The sequence below is a fragment of the Lemur catta genome, chromosome 9 (genome assembly GCF_020740605.2).
Source record: "Lemur catta isolate mLemCat1 chromosome 9, mLemCat1.pri, whole genome shotgun sequence".
NCBI lineage: Eukaryota > Metazoa > Chordata > Mammalia > Primates > Lemuridae > Lemur > Lemur catta.
This window is the reverse complement of record NC_059136.1, coordinates 38,241,787-38,262,690: the sequence shown is the minus strand read 5'-3', so window position 1 is coordinate 38,262,690 and position 20,904 is coordinate 38,241,787. Positions and strand designations below refer to the sequence as shown.

General features: G+C 41.6%; 1 protein-coding gene across 13 annotated transcripts in view; it reads right to left on the bottom strand.

Annotated features, from left to right (window-relative positions):
* The window catches only part of MTSS1 (MTSS I-BAR domain containing 1), a 155,210-nt gene that overhangs the window by 109,193 nt on the left and 25,113 nt on the right, over positions 1-20,904 (bottom strand). For all 13 annotated transcript variants that reach the window (XM_045560512.1, XM_045560508.1, XM_045560499.1 and 10 more), the window contains exon 3: positions 19,979-20,052. In XM_045560512.1, coding sequence (XP_045416468.1) covers positions 19,979-20,052 — 74 coding nt within the window. The remainder of the gene's footprint in view (positions 1-19,978; positions 20,053-20,904) is intronic.

The window sequence follows — 20,904 nt, the reverse complement described above, 5'->3', positions numbered from 1 at the left end:
TTACACTCTCCTGATGGACACTATTCATAAGAGCTTCTTTGGTCCATGGCAAGTGATAATTTATGGTTCAGCCAAGGCGAGGTCTGAATCCCAGGTGAGGCAAGGTTGGTTTGTGAGGGCAAGTCCTTTAGCTAGGAAGTAAGCCAAGCCTGGTGCCTGCATCTCAGCTCCGGTGTGTTCTTTTCATTTAACAAAAGGTTTTATTTAATCCTCAAAACCACTCTGAAAGTAGATATGACCATCCTCACTGAACACATGTAGAATCTGAAAGCAACTGCACACTGTAGTGGTAACTTCACAAAGTATGTTGACTGAAGCAAGGAACCAAGTGCCATTTGGTCACAATGGAAAACCTGAATGTTGTGTATTAATAGAAACTTGCAATGCAGTACCACTCAACTCATAATCCTCCCTATCCAAGCTCAAAATAAACTTCAAAGAATAACAACAGAAGATTTATAGTTTATGGGAATCTCAAAATTTCCCACACATCTGCAACAAGGTCTAGGAGAAACAGCTTGGAAGATGCATAATTCTTCAGTGGGAGATAATTCACACAACACACTGCACAGGCTTTAACCAGGACTAAAACCCAATAGTCACCCTCAAAAAGGGAATAATCCTCATGTACACACCAGTTTGAGATTTAATGAAAATCTCCTCTAACAACTGCCAAGATATTCTTTAAACTTTGTCTTTATTACCTTCAGATTTTTTTTAATATTAATATTATGGCGAGTAAAGCAGGAAGTCAGTTCTCTTAATCCTTGTGTACATATTAAGCCCTTGGAAACATGCAAGGAATACTAAGACGCATGTCAGAGTTTTCTATATATAACATGTGAAAGGCAGAATGGCCCTCTAGGATGCGATTTCTGTAAATGGCAACTTCTTTATCACTGGATCAGACCACCACATCTGGGACACAGGGCTTCTCCCAGGTAGGACAACTCAATCACAGGCTCAGCAATTGGACAGGGGGAGAGAATACCAGGCAAGGCCATGAGTCAGGCAGCCTGGGCAGGGAGGAAGATGAGTCACCTGAACAGCATCCTGGTCCTCTCCAAATGCCAAAGCTCCAAGGGCCACTGACAGCCAGCTGCTGCCTCTGTTCTCGGTTAAAAGTGGTCAGGAAGGAAGCCCTTGGCAGCTGAGCCACAGGGAAGAGCTCCCTGGGAGGGGAATCACCCCAGGGTAAAAGTGGGGAAGATTATAGGAAAAAACAAGTTATCTACATGTCACAACTAAGGGACTCAACTTCCAGAATCCAAAATAGCATTTCTCTAGTATTAATAGCATAAAGTATATCTATTACACAAATAGTATAGTATTATAATATTTCTGTTATATGCATCTGTTTGAAAAAACATCCAGGCTCTGACCAGCAACGAATCCTTAATAGAGAAACTCAACAACCCATTACATGTGTCAGAAAACTTTCACTGTTGCCAGGTAGTATTCCTGCAGGTATGAACGGAGGACACACCCTCTGGGCAAAACAGGGAAGGTTTCAAGGAGCTCTCACAGCCACCGACTTCCTTTTGGCCGTTGCTACTCTGCGTTGCCCCAGTCTCTACTCCTAGGGGAGGACAGCTAAGCAAGGCCACAAAGACCCTCATGGCTGGAGTAGTGGTTTCTTTAGGCCATAGGAGAGGGGCTCCTTAATCACATTTGAGCAAGTTAATAATCTGTTCAAGGCCACCTGCAGATTAAGTGGTACAACCCAAGGTAGAAACGTTTCCCCCGCACGGAGCAGACTCCAGCATCCTAGTGTTAGAGACAAAAAAGAGGATTATGGAGCTCAGCTTCCTCTTAAGTGAAAAGCTAGACTTTTGAAACCTTACCTAAATGTATCTATCGAATTAAAACAACACAGGGAAGCTGTGACATTTAAAACAAACAAACAAAAAAAGCAAATGATGAACTCAACTAACAAATCTGCCTGGCATCACAGCAGCACAGAGAAACACCAATACCAAGACCCCTGTACGTGGTTAATGCTAAAGGAGCTATGTCCAGCATGAAAGGTACTGGTTTTATGCCACTCCTAGTTTTGTGGTCTTTTAAAATGTCCACCATGAAAATGTACCCATCCTAAATATATTTCCATGACAGAGATAACATGACCACTGTTTAGTTTAAATCAATACTCTCTCAGAACCGCTTCTTTAAAGATTAATTAATATAATCTATATCAAGCACATAGCGTAGTGCATGGCACATTTGTATGTACTGATAAATAACTGATTTCCTTACTCATACTAGCCAACGTGTGAAGGCTATCATGGGCCAGGCACTGAACTAGGCTCTTTATGTATATTCTCAAAGACTCTTCCCCACAATCTACACAAGTGCTGTTATCACATCCAGTTTACAGATGAGAAAACTGAGATTCGCAGAGGTTAAAGCAACTTGCCAAAGGTCACGCTGCAAAAAAAGTACAGGCTGGGATTCAACCCAGATGGAAGGTGCTTAAGCAGCACACTATGCAATTTCTTAACGCTAACAACATGATAGCATTTGCACCAGAATAATTTATCCTCTTTTCCATTTTACACTAAAATGATTTTTGTGGTCATTTTTAAGCGCAGTCAGAGCAGGGTGGGGACACTGTTCGTCAACATGTGCCCACTGCCGTCTTCCGCAGCCTCCCCCAGGCTGTGCTTAGTTGTATTTGCTAACAGCAGTTCCCTGGGGGTGACAAAACCATCAGTGGCAAGGTGCCTGGACCAGAACTAACACGGCGACCCTTCAATCTCCCTCTTCTCTCAGGGCACATAATCCCTCAGTGGGCAGGGCCACAGGTGTGAGGGGCAGTACTGAGGCAGGAGAGAGGCCTCTGGATCCCAGCCTCGCAGAACAGGAGGGCTCCGGCCACCGCCTCAGTCCTCGCAGGCTGGGAGTTCGGCAGGCAGGAGGCTGGAGCGGCCAGTCTGGCCCCCGAGAGGCAGAGGGGAAGCCAGGCCACAAGGCCAGCTCGGGGCAGCTGACTGAACCAGCAGCTCCTCCTTCAAAGAAGGGACAAAGTGGGGAGGGTAAATGACCCACAGCAGTCATTTTCCTCATGGCACTCAAAAAAAAAACAAACAAAAAAAACGTGACTACACAAATGTATACCAAATACGATCAAAGAAAACAGGGGTTTCATGAAGCCAAATCACATCCCTAACCACATTCTTGAAAAGAACAAAACTGGGTGGGCTTTGAAACAGGGATAACCATTTTGCCTTGCTTTTTTTTGTTTTTTTGCTTTTTTTTGACACTGACAAATGATCATCCCAGCCCTTCCTTCCCCAACCTATGACCTTTCCAGACCATCTTGGTACCTCTCCTGATGTTTCCTAAAGTACTGAAGCGACAGTACATTAAACTGTCTGGCCCTATTTTATTTCCTTGTGACTTAAGCCTCGTGTTTAACATGACAGCACTTCCACTTAAAGTAAGCAAAAAAAAAAAAAATCCCTTACACACAAATACGTTTGGTTAAAAAGGGGCCCACAATTCAAAAACGATTATGTTAAAAAATGGAAGGGAAACAGTGACCCAAAAATCCTCATTCAAGGAATTGTGAGCAGAAACAAAGTCTTTCACCAGCCTGTAGCACATTATCAAATATTAGCCTTATGTATATACACAAACACACACACACACACACACACACACACACACACGCACGCTCTCGTGTGCTCTCTCTCGCTGGGCCTTGGGCTCTGAACTCAGCAGGGAATTCTAAGAGTGCAGCTTCTCTGACACCCCGGAAAGGAATGCGACGACACAGGGCCATCTCCAGGCTAGAAAACCCCAGCTAGAGGCCAGCGGCAGGGCAAGCCCTGGGAGTCGTCCAGGCAGACAGAGGGGAACAACACAGCCTTTCCAACACGAAGGAACTAACTGTCATATCTGGGTCACCTTCTCTGGCAGCAAATCCCTCAGGATACAGGGCAAGTGGGAACATCAGAAACCATCTGAATGAGACAGTTAAGTAATGGATCAGCAGACATGCTCGGGATCAAGGTCATGTAACATGACGGTTAAAAGCCTCAAGGTGCTGGAATCAGAGCCCACTGCATCCTCCTCCAGCGGCCACAGCAGAAGCTACTGCATGGACCTTCGTGAGGCCATAATGACCCTGTAACCACATACAGTGAGGGCTCTGACATCACACCCATTTCCATCACCAAACAAAGGGGGAGTGACAGGGTGACCTAGGCCTTAGGATTCTCAGATACTGATCCTCTGAACAACTGGAATGCTGTCTCCAGCAACAGCAGAGCACAATTACTTGGTCTGCAGCCATAACTTGGAGACCGCAAATGCATCAGAAGAGTAGAAGCAGCCACAGTATAGCAAAAACCTTTCATTATTTTTTTTCTAGACAAATGAACTGTAAACTATTTTGCATTCCTTTAGCTTCTTATTTTTTAGTATCTGATACCACGGCCATTAAAAACAATCTCTAAAAAGTCTTTGTTGAGCATCAGAATGAGACAGCTGGGTTACTGGCATGAGGAAATGTTCAATCTTGTCATTTTGCAAAAGGAATTCATATTCATAATTAATGATGCTTTTGTCCATGCCAGAAGGAAAATTTAAAGGCTCAACTATGCTTAAGTAAATTCTACCCAAGCCAACTGCAATACAATTTTATAAATTATAGAGTAACAGAAAAGAACACGATTTTGTGAGTTGTAAGCATAAAGAAAAGAATTAACAACAAGGCAGCCATGTTTCTAGGAAGAAGTCATGTTAGAAACATTAATTTTTGAAAGGATGGGTGGTAGATTTTCTTTTTCCCCCATAAAAGAAAACAGTTATCAAAAACTTTAACATCCTAAGAAAAGGTATATTTTTGACCATCGCTTCACTTATTTGAAAGATTCCATAACACTTTGTTCTTGAGTGTGCCAGACAGATACCACCAGGTACAGAACCAGGACCAGGACCAACACTGTTGGTCCCAAATGTCAACTAAAGATAATGAAGAAATGGGTGAATAAACCTACAAAATAGCTTTGGTTTAAGAGGCATTTCTACGGAGATACTGGCAATCAGAACATCCCTTAAATAAACACTAGTGAAACATTTCTAAGAAACTTCCTTAAAGGTAACTTTCCCCATTTCATAGCTATTAGACAGATATACAAGGACAAATCCGTATTAAAGTAAAAACTCATTTCATTTACTCAACAAAGCTTTATTTGGCCCCTTCTATGTTAGGGGCTAGGAATATAATGATGAATAAAACAGCAACATAAAACAGCACCAGAGGCTGGGAGCAGTGGGGACAGGCAATAACTGCTTAATGGGTATCGGTTTTTGGTAAATAAATATATAACACAACATTTACCATTTTAACTTTTTTTTTTAAGAGACAGGGGTCTTGCTATGTTGCCCAGGCTAGCCTCAAACTCCTGGGCTCAAGTGATCCTCCCACCTCATCCTCCCAAGTAGCTGGGACTACAGGCATGTGACACCATGCTCAGCTCCGAGTTAACCATTTATAAATGTACAATTCAGTGGCACTAAGTACATTCGCATTGTTGTGCAACCATCACCACTATCCACCTCCAGAACTTTTTCATCATCCTGGGTACAAGGTTTTCTTTTGCGGGAATGAAAATGTTTTGGAACTACATAGGGATGGTGTTACACAACATTGCGAATGTCCTAAATGCTCATGAATTGTTCACTTTAAAATGGTTACTTTTCTGTTATGTGAATTTCACCTCAATTAGGACAAAAAGAAAAGAAAGAAAAACCAAGGCAGGCACAAGGGTAGTACTCAATATTTGTTAATAAACAAATTAGCCCTCACCTTGAGGAAGCTCACAAGTGGGTAAGGGAACAGGTGACATCTGGCATTAACACATCTGTGTTACAGCGATACGACGGGGAAGCCCAGATTCCGGGCAGAGCTGCTGGGGAGGCCCCTAAGCTCCTTGAGGAGGACGCAGTTCCTAGAGGAGGGACTGCCTGAGACGAACTTGCAGGACAGGACGGAGTCTGCGGGGGAGGGCAGGGGGAGGGCATTCTGGGAGTGTGCGATGCAGGGGAAGACGACAGATTCAGTACACCTGGGCACATGCTGCGGGAGACACCCAAAAAACTCAAAATTCATTCAAGTCGTCGTTAATCCCTCCAATCTCTCATAAACCACATATTAAACTAATAATAACTATAATTATGGATCACAATTATAATAATTATAAACAAAATAAACTGTAGTAATAAAAAAACCCCACAGAATCATAGGGAATTAAAAAATGGCAAAAGAAGTCTTTCGGGGGAAAAACAGGGACTGAACTAGATCTTCAACAGCGCACAAGTTGGAGACAGACAGGTGGGAGGAGACAGGCCGAGCAAGGGCAGAGGTGGAAGCCCGGGCGCACCGGCGTCTCTGAGTGCCTGATGAGCCAGCAGGTGGAAGGTGGGCAGGGACCTAGAAGTCACATGACACAGGAGCACTGTGACCTCTGTCACAGCTGCGTGGGGCTGTACAATTTACACAACACTCTGGCAACCACGACCTCGTTTGACCTCCACGGTCACCCTGACAAGCAGGTGTGGAAGACCTGACTGTCAGAGACAAGGGAACCGAGGTGCTCCGGCTGCACAGACCCACCCACAGCTGTGATCAGGCCTCTCCCCACGGAGGAGGCAGCTCAGCAGGAACGAGGGCTCAAGCACTCTGCTCACGCCGGCCCTGTTCTTACTTGACTTAATCTTTTGAGGGGGAAAAAAAAAAACTGTGCATATTTTCACAGTGAGAAATGACCTTCTGGTAAAAAGGAAGCAGTCTTTTTTTAGTAAGACGCGGACTTTTTACAGAGTGTTATACATACAACTTGGCAGAGCGGTGGTTTCTCAGATGAAACAATGCATGGACTGTCCAATTTCTAAAAACATAACTTAGTTATGAATAATTTAGAAGCTAGCAGCTTAAATGAACCAAGCTGTTCACAACTGCTTCAAAAAGGCATAGCCACAGTTTCATTAAATTGCCCAATAAAAAACACCTTGAGGGTCTAGCTGGGTGGTTCTCAACCAGGGCTCATTTGCCCCTCAGGGGACATTTGGCAACATCTAGAGACATTCTGGTTTTCATAACTGGGAGGGGGCAGAGGCCAGGGATGCTGCTAAACATCCTGTAAGGCACAGCACAGCCCCCTCACAACAAAGAATTATCCAGCCCCAAATGCCAGCAGTGCCCAGATTGAGAGACCTTGCCCTAAGCTCTGGGGTGGTTCCACAACTGATCCCTGAGAGGGAAAGAATGTGGGACTGAAGCGTCACACAGACCGGACACACACTCCAGGCTCTGCTGCTTCAAAGATGTATGACATTTAAACCAAGTCACTTTCAAGTCATCAAGCCAGTCTCCTTGTTTGCAAAATGGGGTTCCTACTACCTTTCTCAGCATGAGATAAAGCAGCTGTGGGGTGAACTAAGGGCTCCAACAGGCAGAGGATCCACAGTAAATGCTCAAGGCCAAGGCTGGACTGAGATCTCCAAATAGCACATATACCCAATATTGAATTTATCAAATGCATTTGGAAAAACAAACACCAGAGCAACAGGCATCCATCTAAATACGGGTGGAGGCAATTTTACTATCCTTCAGTCTCATGAAGCAGGAGCCTGTACACCTGCAAGGGGAACCCAGGCCTCAGGGTCACTGTCGTCTCCCTGTAGACATACTGTAGGTTCACCTGTAGCCAGTGACCAGCAGGAGCCCCTGGACCACTGCGGAGGTCAGGTGGCACATTTGCATGGCTCACATTTCCCCCAGTTCCAGTACAGCCAACACATCTTGCACTTGAGCTTAAAGCGTATTATCCAAATGAAGTATCACTCTCCTAATCAGCATCCGCATTTAAACAAGCACAGATGGCAATCACGTGCTTAAGTGGCAACCGAAAGGCTGAAATCCGCAAGCTACCCCAGGCTCTCAGAGAGAGAGGGGTCAGGAAATACAGGATGGCCGGCACACGCAGAGTGCGTAAGGTCTTTTGTCTGCCATCAAGCCCTTCTGGCAAACCAAATGGACTCCATCAGAGTCAGCGGTGAATGCCCTTGGCAGCCTCGCACGCCCGTCACTCTCAGAGAAGCCTATGGGTTGGCAGCACAGGAAGAAGATGTTCACCCTCTCCTCCACAATTCCTTTGTAATTTTATCAGATACCTTTGGCCATCTTTGTGAAGCTGTGTACTGTCCTACTTCTGACAGTCACATTAAAAGGGTGCATATTAAAGGTCTCTTTCTGCCTCAGCAGAAACAGTATTTTTTCATTTTGTTTGCAATCCATCAGCGTTTTCCCATTTCCTTATTTGAAAGGGAGGAAGCAGCAGCATTGTATTGAATTGTGAAATGCGCTCAAATGCGGCTCTAAAGGGACGCACTACCCTGGTGGCTGAATATTAGTTTCCATGGTAACTGGGGTCCCTGGGCCCTATCACACACAGCAGGAAATGCTGCAGATTTCCACAGCAGTATCTTTTACCAGAAATAAGAGTTCCATGGCAATTGTAAACATTTGGGAATCAAAAATCATGCATGTGGGTGTGTATGCGTGTATGTCTACTACGGCAAGCAGGAGAACTGAAGCCTAGTCATTCTCACAGTTAAGAAGCTTATGTCAAATATAATGAATGATTAAAATGTAAGCCTCACCCCTTCAAAGATCCAAAAGAAAACAAAAATATCTTCCACAGAAAAAGGAAGGGCCAGAATGGAAACAGAAAACTGCTTGGAAAACCAGATGGGCAAGGATTCCTTATGAACAAACAAGCAAACAAAAAGGTTTATAAACAATAATCGACTGAGAGCACAGAACAGAGATGTTTTTCACGCCGCATGTCATCTCCTCCTTGAAGACCCTCACTATGAAACTAAGAAGGCAAAGTGAACAACTGGTTAGTTTAAGCAGCTTTTGGGGGAAACAATGAGATAGGAAGCCCAGGGCTAGAGTCCCCACTCTTCCCCTTGCTAGCTGGGTGGCCTCAGACAAGTGACTTCACTGGCTAAGACTCAGTGTCCCCAGAAAAAATGAAAAGGTCACACTAGATACTAGGTGAGCTATAAGAAAAAAAAAAACCCTGTTCCTTCTTAAAAAGGAAGGACCAGAGAATTATGTCTTTAAAAAAAAAAAACCCTGCAAGTAATTCTCACTTTAAGCTTTCTAAAAGTAGTGTATAAAAATCAAATTTCTTTAAAATGCATTAGAAGAACTCACTGCAAGATTCTTGGTGACAAAAGACCTTTTGCATTTTCTTTATTCCCTGAGCTATTTCCCGACAACACACTTTTCCTATAGCAGAGGACACATGCACAAAGTGAAAATTTTAGTCCTAAATAGTTTTCACACATTGTGTGTGTTTTCAAGCTGGGACTTTATCAGTGGGAGCAGAGAGGAGGTATCTATGGGGGTCTGGCAGAACAGACCCATCCTAGAAAAATACTGGTCTGACACGTCAAATGCCTTCAAGTTCACATTTACATTCCAAATGGTTATTTTTTATCTGAAATGGGCAGGGCAGACCAAACCAAGTTCATGGCTCTATGGCAAATGATCTTTCACAAGAAAGCATTACCCAAAAAAAAAGGAATTTCTTGCTTCATCTGTCTAAGCTAAAATAATGCATTCTTTCATGAATGTTAATCAATATTTTACCAAAAGTGATTGCAATGTGTTTGTGTGTGTGGCATTAGTTATGAAGGGGTGGGGTGAGCTATTAGTTATGAAGCCAAAACAAAAAGTCAATCTACGGGAAGCAAAGGGAAAGGACTAGGATGGAAAGGAGGCGGAAGAAGTGGGGCGAGTAGTCACTGCTTGTGTACAAAATGCACCGCAGCCCTGAAAGCTGGAAGAGGGAAATGCTGAGTAAACCACTTCATTATGTGAACTGCCTAACAACACAAATAACCACGCTGCACACAAACCGACTCAGTCACCCATAAAAACACACATCCTCTCCAAGCCTGGACCTTCCACCCCCACTGCCGCTGCTGCCACCGCCACCGCCACCGCGTCATTCCCCGGCATCAATGAGGGCTGCCAAGGTTAGGCAGAGAACAGCACACATCATATTTCAAGCATCCTCTGGGAAAATACACCAAAGCAAAATGGGGAAGCCCCACAGAAAGCAGCAAGAGCAAATGCTTCTCTCAGTTAGTGCGTGGTAAGACAATCCTTAAGAGGACATACATCCACACGTGCTTGGGTGCGGAATTCTGATATCCCTCGCTATCCATGTGGTAGGATTATAGAATTCCAGCGATATCCTGCTCCAGAGACCCAGGATATGCTTTTATAAATGTTGGATTCCAGTGAGATCCTTTCTGGCTAACACACGATGACCGCTCTTTCAAGTGTCATTCCAGGAAGACACGGTTAAAAGCGAAGCCCCACTCAGGGAGGAACACGGGTTAACCATAATGAACAGTCCTCTCTGGCAACTGTTGCTACCCAACCAAAGATCAATAATCAAAGGCCACTGTAGAACAGGGAACAGAGCTGTCGTCAGGCATCAGTTTTAATATCAAGAAAAGATCAATGGCATTGGAAAAAAGAGATTCATTTTATTGCGATTAATGCTGGATTCATGATTCCAAATCTCCCAGAATGTGCATATTTGCCCATCAAAATAATCAAACTCATAAGCAACCACCTTCTAAGTCCATCCACCAAAAAAAAGGTGGAAAAAAATTAAAATCTATTTTTTAAAACTTATAAAATAAAACCACTCAATATATCTACGAATTTTTATTTCTAGTCCTTATCTATAATGTGATTTGTAAAAAATGCTAAAAATACACCTGCTGCCCTGCTGTCCTGAACTCAACACCTCTGAGTTTCACAGAACGCACAATGAAAAACACGAGAGCTTTAAAAAATGCAAAACAGTAAGACAAACTTTACATTCATGGGCCATTCATAAAAAGTTGTTTCATCCTTAGCAGAATGTGTATGAGTAAACCTATTGTGCTAATGAGCTAAAATGACTCAAGCTATATCAGAGTGGAAAAGCATTGAAATGATGAAAGCAGAATGCGCATTTATGAACCCACTTAAGACAGCATTATATTTTTTACATAACCTCTACCTAGGACAATGATAGCTTCAAAATATCTGTATAAAAGGGCTTAGGAGCTGGGAATTCATCTTGAAGCTGTGTTTACATAATAACCACAGTTTTTAGCTATGTTGCATATAAGTAGCAACGATTTTTATAAGATTTTTTATTTATACTTCATATAAGATTGAGATCATAATAGGTACTCTATAAAATATACAGATAGATACACACTTATGTAGACACACATCAAGTCTGGGTAGTTTGAGGGGCTGATGGAAGTCAGTGAGGCTACACTAAATCCATCCTAAGTTTGGGTCCCACCACGGCCCTCAGCAAAGTGGTAAACATATCAGAGATCAGTTGTGCATGGAAACCAGCCATCCTGGGAGAGAGGACTTGTTTCTCTGTCATGTTAGCCAAGAATCAGCTAAGCCCAAGTCCAGTGCTTGAGTTCTTTCACCTAACAATAAAAAAAAAATGCATTCAAACAATTATAGTATAAAGTCCCATCAATAATGGCCATGACATAACCCAGCAGTAAAGTTGTTCTTTATGTGCACCTGTGGTTAAAGAATATTTGTAAACGGTGAATATGTAACAATGAGGTAGTTGCCAGGCCTGAAAACACCTTGAACCCAGTTATTGTTCAACATTAGCAACTTTTTTGACAAATCTATGGAGTTCAAGAATATAGGTTCGTTTTGCCAACGTCCTTATTTCAGGTAAAGAATCTACCAGCCACCACCCTTCTCGGGTCCATGAAAATTGCTTACAGGTACCTTGAAGGAGGCAACGAGTCAAAGGCTGACATGGGTTAAAAGCTAGGTCTTCATCACAAAACAGTTTTCTCAAGCTTCTCCTCCCCATTACTGCTCCCGTAAGCACCCTTTTTTGGACACATTTTTGCCCTAAACATCACCTTCCCACCAAATTTTAATCCTACAAATGTATGACTGTCTGTTGATATACTGTGGGCATATCTGTGCCTTATATGCAAAGAGAATAAGACCCCCTCTCCTCCTCAGGAACAAATTTTCACTCCCTTAAGAACAATATTTTGTCCATTGAAAATGCATGAAACAGATATACTTAAAGAAGGAGGGTGTTTATTGCTTGAACTATAATTATCATGTACATGTACTTCTCCACCTAACCCACTCCCACATGCCTGCCCAACCCTGCTACCACCCACTAACAATGCCTCAGAAACAAGGCCCCCGTCTGATTGATCTTCCCATTCCCAGAGCCCAGGTACTTCGTAAGCCCTCAACAAAACTTTCTGATATAAAACTACATAAATCAGATAAGTCATAAAATATTACCTTTACTGCTAAAGCAGAATGAGTCTTTCTTTGTAGGACTAGGTATACACCCTAGATCTATGCTCTCCAATATAATAGCCACTAGCTATCTATATGTGACTGTTTAAATTCAAATTCAGATTTTTAAAAATTCAGTTCCTCAGATACACCAGGCACATTTCACGTGCTCAACAGCCACATGTGGCAATAGCTAGTGGCTACCATGTTGAACAGGGTGGATGCTGAACATTTCTATCATCAAAGAAAATTCTATTGCACAGAAGGTCTCTGGTCTAGACTAAGAAGCCAGTTTGCCTGAGTGTTACTACGATACACAAAGGACGGTCAAGTCCTGATATAATGGCTACAATTAAAATTTAAAAAAAAAAAAAAAACAAGAAATATGGAAGAAAAGGTAATTTGTCTTTGCCCAGCCAATTCCCCACTTTAACCAACTACAAATGTTCTTATTTTTTATATTTTCATTCTTACTCCCCATATCCACCTACAAATACAGCAATGAGACTTTTCAAAGCATAACTACTGACAGGGCAAAATTTTCTTAAGGCCTCTTCAGCATAATTCATAAGAATCAAAACCAAGAGGTCAAGTTCAAAACCCTAAACATGAAAATTAATAGTGAGTTTTCTGAGTCATCTTCAATCTAGGATGCCTAGATCCATATTAAAAAATATTTGAGAATACTGCTGGCCCATCCATCCTGCAAGCAAACTATGAAGTACTTCACTTGATAATTTTCCAACAAATCAGCAATTGTTTCCTGGATACCTAAGATGTGCCAGGCTCTAGGAAATCAGAGCTCAGGTGCCCCAATGACAGCTATATACAGACTCCAGGTAAAATTACGCCCAGCCAATTTTCCATAAGCATCAAGAGACGCTTTATGATAGATCCTTTTTTCTCACACTATCTATAACGATCATCAGAAAAATTAATACACTATCCTTGAATCTTTTGAACCAATAAGTTCAGCTTTTAAAAATTACAATTGAGCTTCTTTCTCACTCACTCACAAGTTTTCTCTTTTCCTATTAAAATCCTAAGGACAATAACTAAAAATAACTAAGGAAGCAGAACAGGTCTAAAAGAACACAAAACCAGTTTGTGATCTATGGCCATAGGTTAGCAGAGTGCAGTTTTATGCCTTTTCATTTTTAATCAAATGAACAAATTTGACCACATTCCTTTAAGGTAATATTCAAAGAATATTCAGATGCAAACCTGCAAGAAGTGACTTTTTTTTAATTAAAAAAATTTTCTTTTTAAATTTGAGGCTAGTGTTTGCCAGGTAGCAAAAAGATAAGATGAATATTTAAGGTGATAAGTATCCCAATTACCCTGATTTGATCTTTACATATTACACGAATGTATCAAAATATATTTACCCCCAAATATGTACATCTATTATGTATTAATTAAAAAAGAAGTTTACTAAATCCTAACACTCTTAATTACATGAAAGAGAGTTCTGGGCTTGAACATCAAAGTCAATCCAGAAGTTAAAAGCTAGTGAAGTCTCAACGAAATGCTCTGGTTAAACTAAAACTTGGGGGCAAACAACAGCAGTCTGGCTGGAACTTGGAAACTGCTTCCCGGTACCTTCACCCTGCAAAGGGATGCTCCCTCCCCTCCCCTCCCCTCCCCACCCCAGCAGAGAGCAGGACGGGGCTCCCTGCCACACAGCAACCTCATCATGGAAGAACGAGGACCCTCTTTTAGCAACAAAGATACATGAAGTCACACACCACATCAGAGCCTCGACCTCAGGGAGGGGTCACCAAGATTCAAATTCTGAACTCCGAGGGGAACCTGGCCAAGACCCTATCCCAACAGTCTCCTGTCCCACAGGTGACAGGCTTCCTCACCAGGATGCACCGAGGGTGTGAGTGTGAGAGCTGTTGTGTGTGTTCTACCATCCATTCAGCAGACATTGTCTGCACACTGCTAAATGCCAGGTGCTTAGCATTTGGGAACCGGGGTTCCTCAGAGAGGAGACGACACAGCTCCTGTCCCAGAGGTGTCTGCAGTCTGGTGGGGAAGATGGTGACAGCACAGTGAGGCGAATGCTCTAACAGCCGTGCCCGGAGGCCCTGAGCAAGGACCCAGTTTACTTCCTGGGGGGGAGACAAAGGTTTCAGAGGTGATATGACTCTTAAACTGCCCTTGAAAGACAAGCAGTATCCCGAAGCATACAAGTGGGTGGAGCAGGGGTGGAAAGGGCATGCCAGTCCTGGAATGCACATGTGCAAGCAGCAAGGGATCAAAGGTTTTAAGGGTTTCAGGAAACAGTGGGTGGAGATGCCGGCCATGGGCGGGAGATGTCATTGGGCAGGTGGGTTATGGTGAGATGGCAAGAGGCCTTACGTAACAGCACAAACAGACCTCCCTGGAGAGCAAAATCTCCTACGAAGCTTTGCGAAATTGGAGATTCCCTGGTACCATCCAATTATTCTGATTCCATAGGTATAAGACAGGGCCCTGAAATATGTACTTTGAAATGAACTTTAGTGATTATGATGCATGCGGCCCAATCTGGAGACCGTAGCATTTAGCAAAAATCTATACTAAAAACATGTATGACATTTTTACGAACCAAGCCTGCAGCAAATGTCTTCACCAACTTTGGTGATCCTGGCTCACTGATTAAAGCTCCAGTCTGACAGTCCAGCCTTCCATGGTGATCCTAGGAGTGCCAGCTTCCACCTGCCTTCCTCATGCATCACTCCAAGTCTGAGTGGGATCTTTTATATAATTCAAACCAACCCAGATGCCCATCTGCAGTTTCCCCTTTTCCCTTCCAATCTTAGACTCTGTTATTGTCTGTTTAACTTGGCTTCTTCCATTCCCTTTGTCCCAAGAGCAAAAATTGGAAGCTCTAAAGATAATATAAAAGAAGAAATTTATACTGTTTAACTTCATTCACATTTAATGAAGACCAAAGCAAGATTTAAAAAGCACAGAATATTAGGGCAAAAAAAAAATGTTACTTGTGATCATCTAGGACCCTAGGCTCTTTTACAGGTGGGGAAATTAAAACCCAGAGAAGTGAATTATTATTTATTCAGGGTCACACAGCTGGCAAAGCCAGAAGTCAAACCCAGGCATCCAACGTCCCAATCTAGTCGCTACTCCAACTACTATATGTACATTTTGTTGCTGTTGTTATTTCAACTACATAGATTGTTTTTTGTGCTACATAGATTTGTTTAATACATTCAGGATCAAATAATTTCAAAAGCAAAATATAAGTTTATATTATATCCAGGAGCTCTTCACATAAGGATGTATAATTTAATGGTTGGTTAACATGCAGGCTCTGGGCCAGACTCCAATTTCACCACTTACCAGCCGTGTGACCTTGGTCAGTTTAGGTAAGTTCTCTGGCCCAACTTCATCACCCAAAATGGAGATCATAAGTACCTACTACATAGGCTGTTATGGGAACAAAAGGAAAATATATGTACACCACACAAAACAGAGCCCGGCCCATGGCACACAGTCAATAAAGGCTAGCTATCATGATTTTCAATAGTATTAATAAAACCATGCCCACTTTTTTAAATGATTGATAAAAGATTTTGCACATTAAAAATGATCTAGTCGATTGTCAGATGGGATAAAGATGATCTAGTCTACCTGGGATTCAGTCCTTCCTTCTTAGAATATTAAACTTCTTCCTCTGGGTTTGGTGTATCATCTAAACATCACTGAGAGAGTTTTTCCGAAGCCATAAAAGTAATTATAGAGGCACACAGAGGCAGACGAAAATGAAAGTCACACAGCGCTGTGTTCTTCAAAGGCCCTTGCTGACACAAGCAAATGCTGCAGCGGCCATGAACGGCCACAGCTGACTAAGAGGGAGGGTTTCACCCACCCAATACTCCTGCCTTCAGCAAAGCACAAGCAAGTCCCCGATGCGTGAGAGCATGGGCTCACAGGTGCAAGAATTCTAGTCCACAACACAGGCCACCTCTCCCATAGAGTGTTGATTTCTTCATTTCCTTTTTTTTTTCCTTATTTTCTTAAGTAACCCAGACAAGTGCATGCCACTCATTTCAAACACTTCTCAATTCCTATCTATGATTGGCCGTGTGCTGGCCCATTATGGACACAAAAAAAGTGGAGACCCTGCTCCACACTGTCTAGGGTTCTGTGTATACTGAATGCCTAAGACTAATTCCTTGTGGCCAATAACACAGAAAAAGGTGTACTTTCATATTTAACACAAATTGTGTATTTATTCCAGAGTATAAAATCAACAAAATATGGGACTGTCTAATGCTAATAAACTCAAATTCCATTACGGTTTAATTATTAACCTCGATATACACATTATAATATCCACTTGTACTCTTTCATTTAAAAAAACAATGAACAAAATAATTGAGTTCTAACTTAATTCCACATTAACAATAGGTACATAATGACGAGATTGATTTTGCTTTTATAGTGACTAGTTTAAAAACTTTTTCTTAAGTACCTTTTATTAATGGCTACCGCAAAAGATTTGCTAAAAAGGACAAAGACTTTTCAGAGCTGTTTCCTTTCGGAAACAATACGAAATGCTAATATTTTGGAAACCAGAGACGTGCTAGCTTGAAATTCTGGACGCTTGCCCAAAAGAGATGTATTTAAGAATAACTGTAATTCTCTTCTACCACTTCCAGCAAGAGGGTCTTTAAAAAATGCATCTAAAGGCTCTAAGCCAGAGAGTGAACTAAAGATACTTTTTCTGCAGCGGGTAGACATTAAACTGCAAACTCTATTAGAGTTACAGCCCATACTGAACTTAAGTTCAAACCTATTTGCTGCTGACCACAACAGCTTGAAGCACTTTCTACAGATTCATCATTTCCTTGATAATCCATACACCATTAAAAATAGATCACTCATAAAACTCCAGAAGGATGTATACCTGGACATTAACTACAACATAGCTTGCAAGAGCAAATACCTGAAGATAACCCAAATATCAACAGAATAATGATTAACTTGTGCTATATCCAGACAGTGAAATTCCATTTGGCCGCTAGAAAGGACAAGGTAGATCTATAGGTGCTTAAGTGGAAAGACAATTATAATATACTATGGAATAAAAGCACAGGAACATTGTTTTTTAGGTGTTACCTTCTCAAAAAGATCACACAGATGTATTTTATTCCACAGGTCATTCCACTTATTCTACAACCAGTTTTTTTCTTCTCAGAGGTATTTGTTTATATATGCAAACATTAATAAATCTATAAATGACACTAAACCCAATCTCTGGATAGGCTAAGGGTAGATTTTACTTTATATACTTTATTATTTGAGTTTTTTAAACTAAAGAGTATATTCTATATTTTTAAATTTTTAAGAATTAAGTTAATAAAAATCTCTTTGGATACTTACTGACATACAAGAAATGCATTCAAGTTTCTCTTAGTGTCTCCAGAAAATACACCTTCTTTCTATCAACTATATACTTTTTCGGTCATATGAGGACTCACATGCACACACTCAATGAAGGTATTAATACATATAGATTCTAAACAGAAAAGTATTCTAGCATCACTAAAAATGACTTGAAATCCAATAGCTTAAAAATATGTCAAACTCCTACTCCACCCCTATCACCAGAACAGAGAGACTTTTCTGGGATTTTCCCCCCACAAATAACTGCCATTTTTCCTCCCTTCAAACCAGGACAATTTCCAGGCAGCTCCAGTGTCCCACCAAGAGCCACTCTGGGGAGGAGCGTCTTCAAAATCCCAGGTTCCCACTACAGGAAATTATGGACAATCAGGGGATCCCTTCCTAGTCCACCCAGTAGGATCCATCTCATAATTAAACAATCAAAATATAAAAACATTAGGAATCGCAGAGCCTCAAACATGCAACATCAGATACCGAAGTTTTTTAGAACAGTAGAGCAGCTTTAAAAAAAGAGACATTCTAATGGCTATTACAGAGAGGTATCAATATGGCTGACAAGGCCAGTTCCAGAGTGCCGAAGTAGAAGAAAATATAATAAAACAGACCCAATACTATTAACAGTGGTAAACACTAATTGCATGTGACGTTCTTCTTTATGGTTGTATTTTCTTAAGTTTCTATAACAGACACACTAAAGCTACCATAATAATTTTTTAAAAGGGCTTTGAAAAAGATACCGGTTAAGATCCACATCACACTAACAAACTGGATGGAGACCATGGCTCTGCTGTCTCAGTCAAACTCTCCCAGGGAACCTTTTGAAACACCACTGGCATCTTGGAAATGAGGAGAAATAATACCTCCCCTGGGAAAACCTCCCCAACTTTCCAAGCTGAGTTAATTGCTCACTTTTCTATAATCCCCTAGCACTCTGTTCTACCATTATTATCATACCAAACATATTATTTCTACACTGAAATTCCTTATTTACACATCTCATTTTCCCCATTCAATTGAAAGCTCCTCCAGGACAAGGAGAGTAAAGTAGTGATTTTTGTGGTCCCATGACAGTGCCTGAAATAAAAGGAGTTTGAGTTTGTTAAATGAATGAGTAGTGTCCTCATTGCAAATTCATGCAAATATTTAATTACACACCTGTAGGTAAATGGGTACCTACTCAAACCCATTGGAGGTACCCTTCATGTGCTTCTGAGAAACTAAACTTTCATGAGACTGGAAACAATCCCCCAATACTTGCCCTCAACACCCAAATATTCCAACGTTACCATGACACTGAAGAGAACAGGCACGTAGCTGCCAGTGCAACATAGGAGACCCAGACAGGTAAGACAAAGTAAGAGGCAGGAGAGAGTCGCTGCATTGGAATGAAAAAGAAATATCTCCCTCTTTGAAAAGGGGATCTCTCCTTTACTGCTAACATTGTATTTCATAAAGATGGTGGTGCATACAGGGGTATTTTCTTCTTATACCTTTCACTTGTTATGAATATCCTTTGTATGATTCAGTATTCACTGCAAACATAAAATTTTTCCAAAAGATTTCTCTTTGTTTATTGATTTAATAAATATATTTTAAATACCTACTATGTTGTAGGCTCTATGTTTTGGGGGTTCAGACATGAATAAGTCATAGACTCTGGCTCAAGGGGTTTGCAGTCAAATGTAAGAGACACAAATAGATACAATGCAATGGGATACTCATTATAAAAGCATTCCTTGTTTTATGGAAACACAGAAAAATGGTCTACCCAATCATCCCCACTGCTTCTTTTTCCACAAGGGAACAAGAAAAACCACAGGACAACCCCCATGAGGGGGGAGAAAAACAAGTTGCAACTAAAGGCATAGCTCAAGGTTCTATAATCAGCACGTCATTAAAGTGATCAAAAAACACATCAAGCCACCTCAGGTAAAAACAGTGGTTCCTTCTCTTTATTTTTCATTCTTCTTCACATGTGCTTTACTATCTGGAAAACTAGTTGCAACTTTTAATATGTGGAAGCCCACAGAGTTTAAAAAAAAAAATGAAAAACATGAGTCAGCTAAGCTCTGATAAGTTAAGCTATATCTTCTTGTGCAGCCACCCAAGGGGAAGAGCCCACATGCTGAATTCAGCTAATGCTGGAAGCAGCCTCCATCTGCTTACCACGTGTGTTGGTGGCCATGTCAGCCACTTTCTGAAAGGCATCCAAGAAGGCAGCTGCTGCTACTACTGTTGTCCTGAAATGCAAACAGATAACAAAAGCATGAGGAATGCCTCACACTAGCAAATTCATTTCAGCTCAAAAGCTAAAACCTCTGCTAAGGAGTGAATGTAACTTTCCAGGAGAAACAACTCCACTGGATATGAATAACCACCGGCTTGATGGACCCACTTTTTTCCAGGCACTGTACCCTAATAGTGTCCAGCTCATCTGGTGCTAATCGTTAAATGCTAGTAGACCTTCCCATTCCATTTCACCTGACTGTATAAAATTATCATCAGGCAAAATTTTGCAATGGTGGAAAAGACAGGTGTTTCTACCTAAAAGAAAAAACATAGAAAATATAAGTAGTACAGGATAGAGAACTGGGCGAAGGAATCCCGGAGAGAGATAATGTAGTTCAAATTCATTTTAGGAACAGGAAAACTGAGACCACAAACACAAAGTGACTTTCAAGATCCCTAGTTGAGACCAGAGCTGGGACCAGCACCCCAGCGTCATGACTCACAGGCCCACGCTAGACCCAACACAAGACAAGATCCTGGCAGTGTGACTTTTCTGCCTAAATCCTAATTATAATGAAACTGAGATACTATTTTTTTAACCTTGGGATTCTATTTCAACTGTATCTTCTGAATTCCTAAAAGCTGAGAATGGGAGAAGTTACTCTACTCATTTTAGTGCCTAGAAATTGTTTTGAATTCTCAACATCTTCCTGAGCACTATAAGATGCCCTGAGCACTCTGCGGTCTCCTGGTTCCCGGAGTCGTGGCCTGAGATACCACTTAGTGGAGAGCAGTCAACACGCCAAGCCAGGTGCGTGGAAGCCACACAAACAAGCCCAGAACTAGCATGTGAACACTTCACA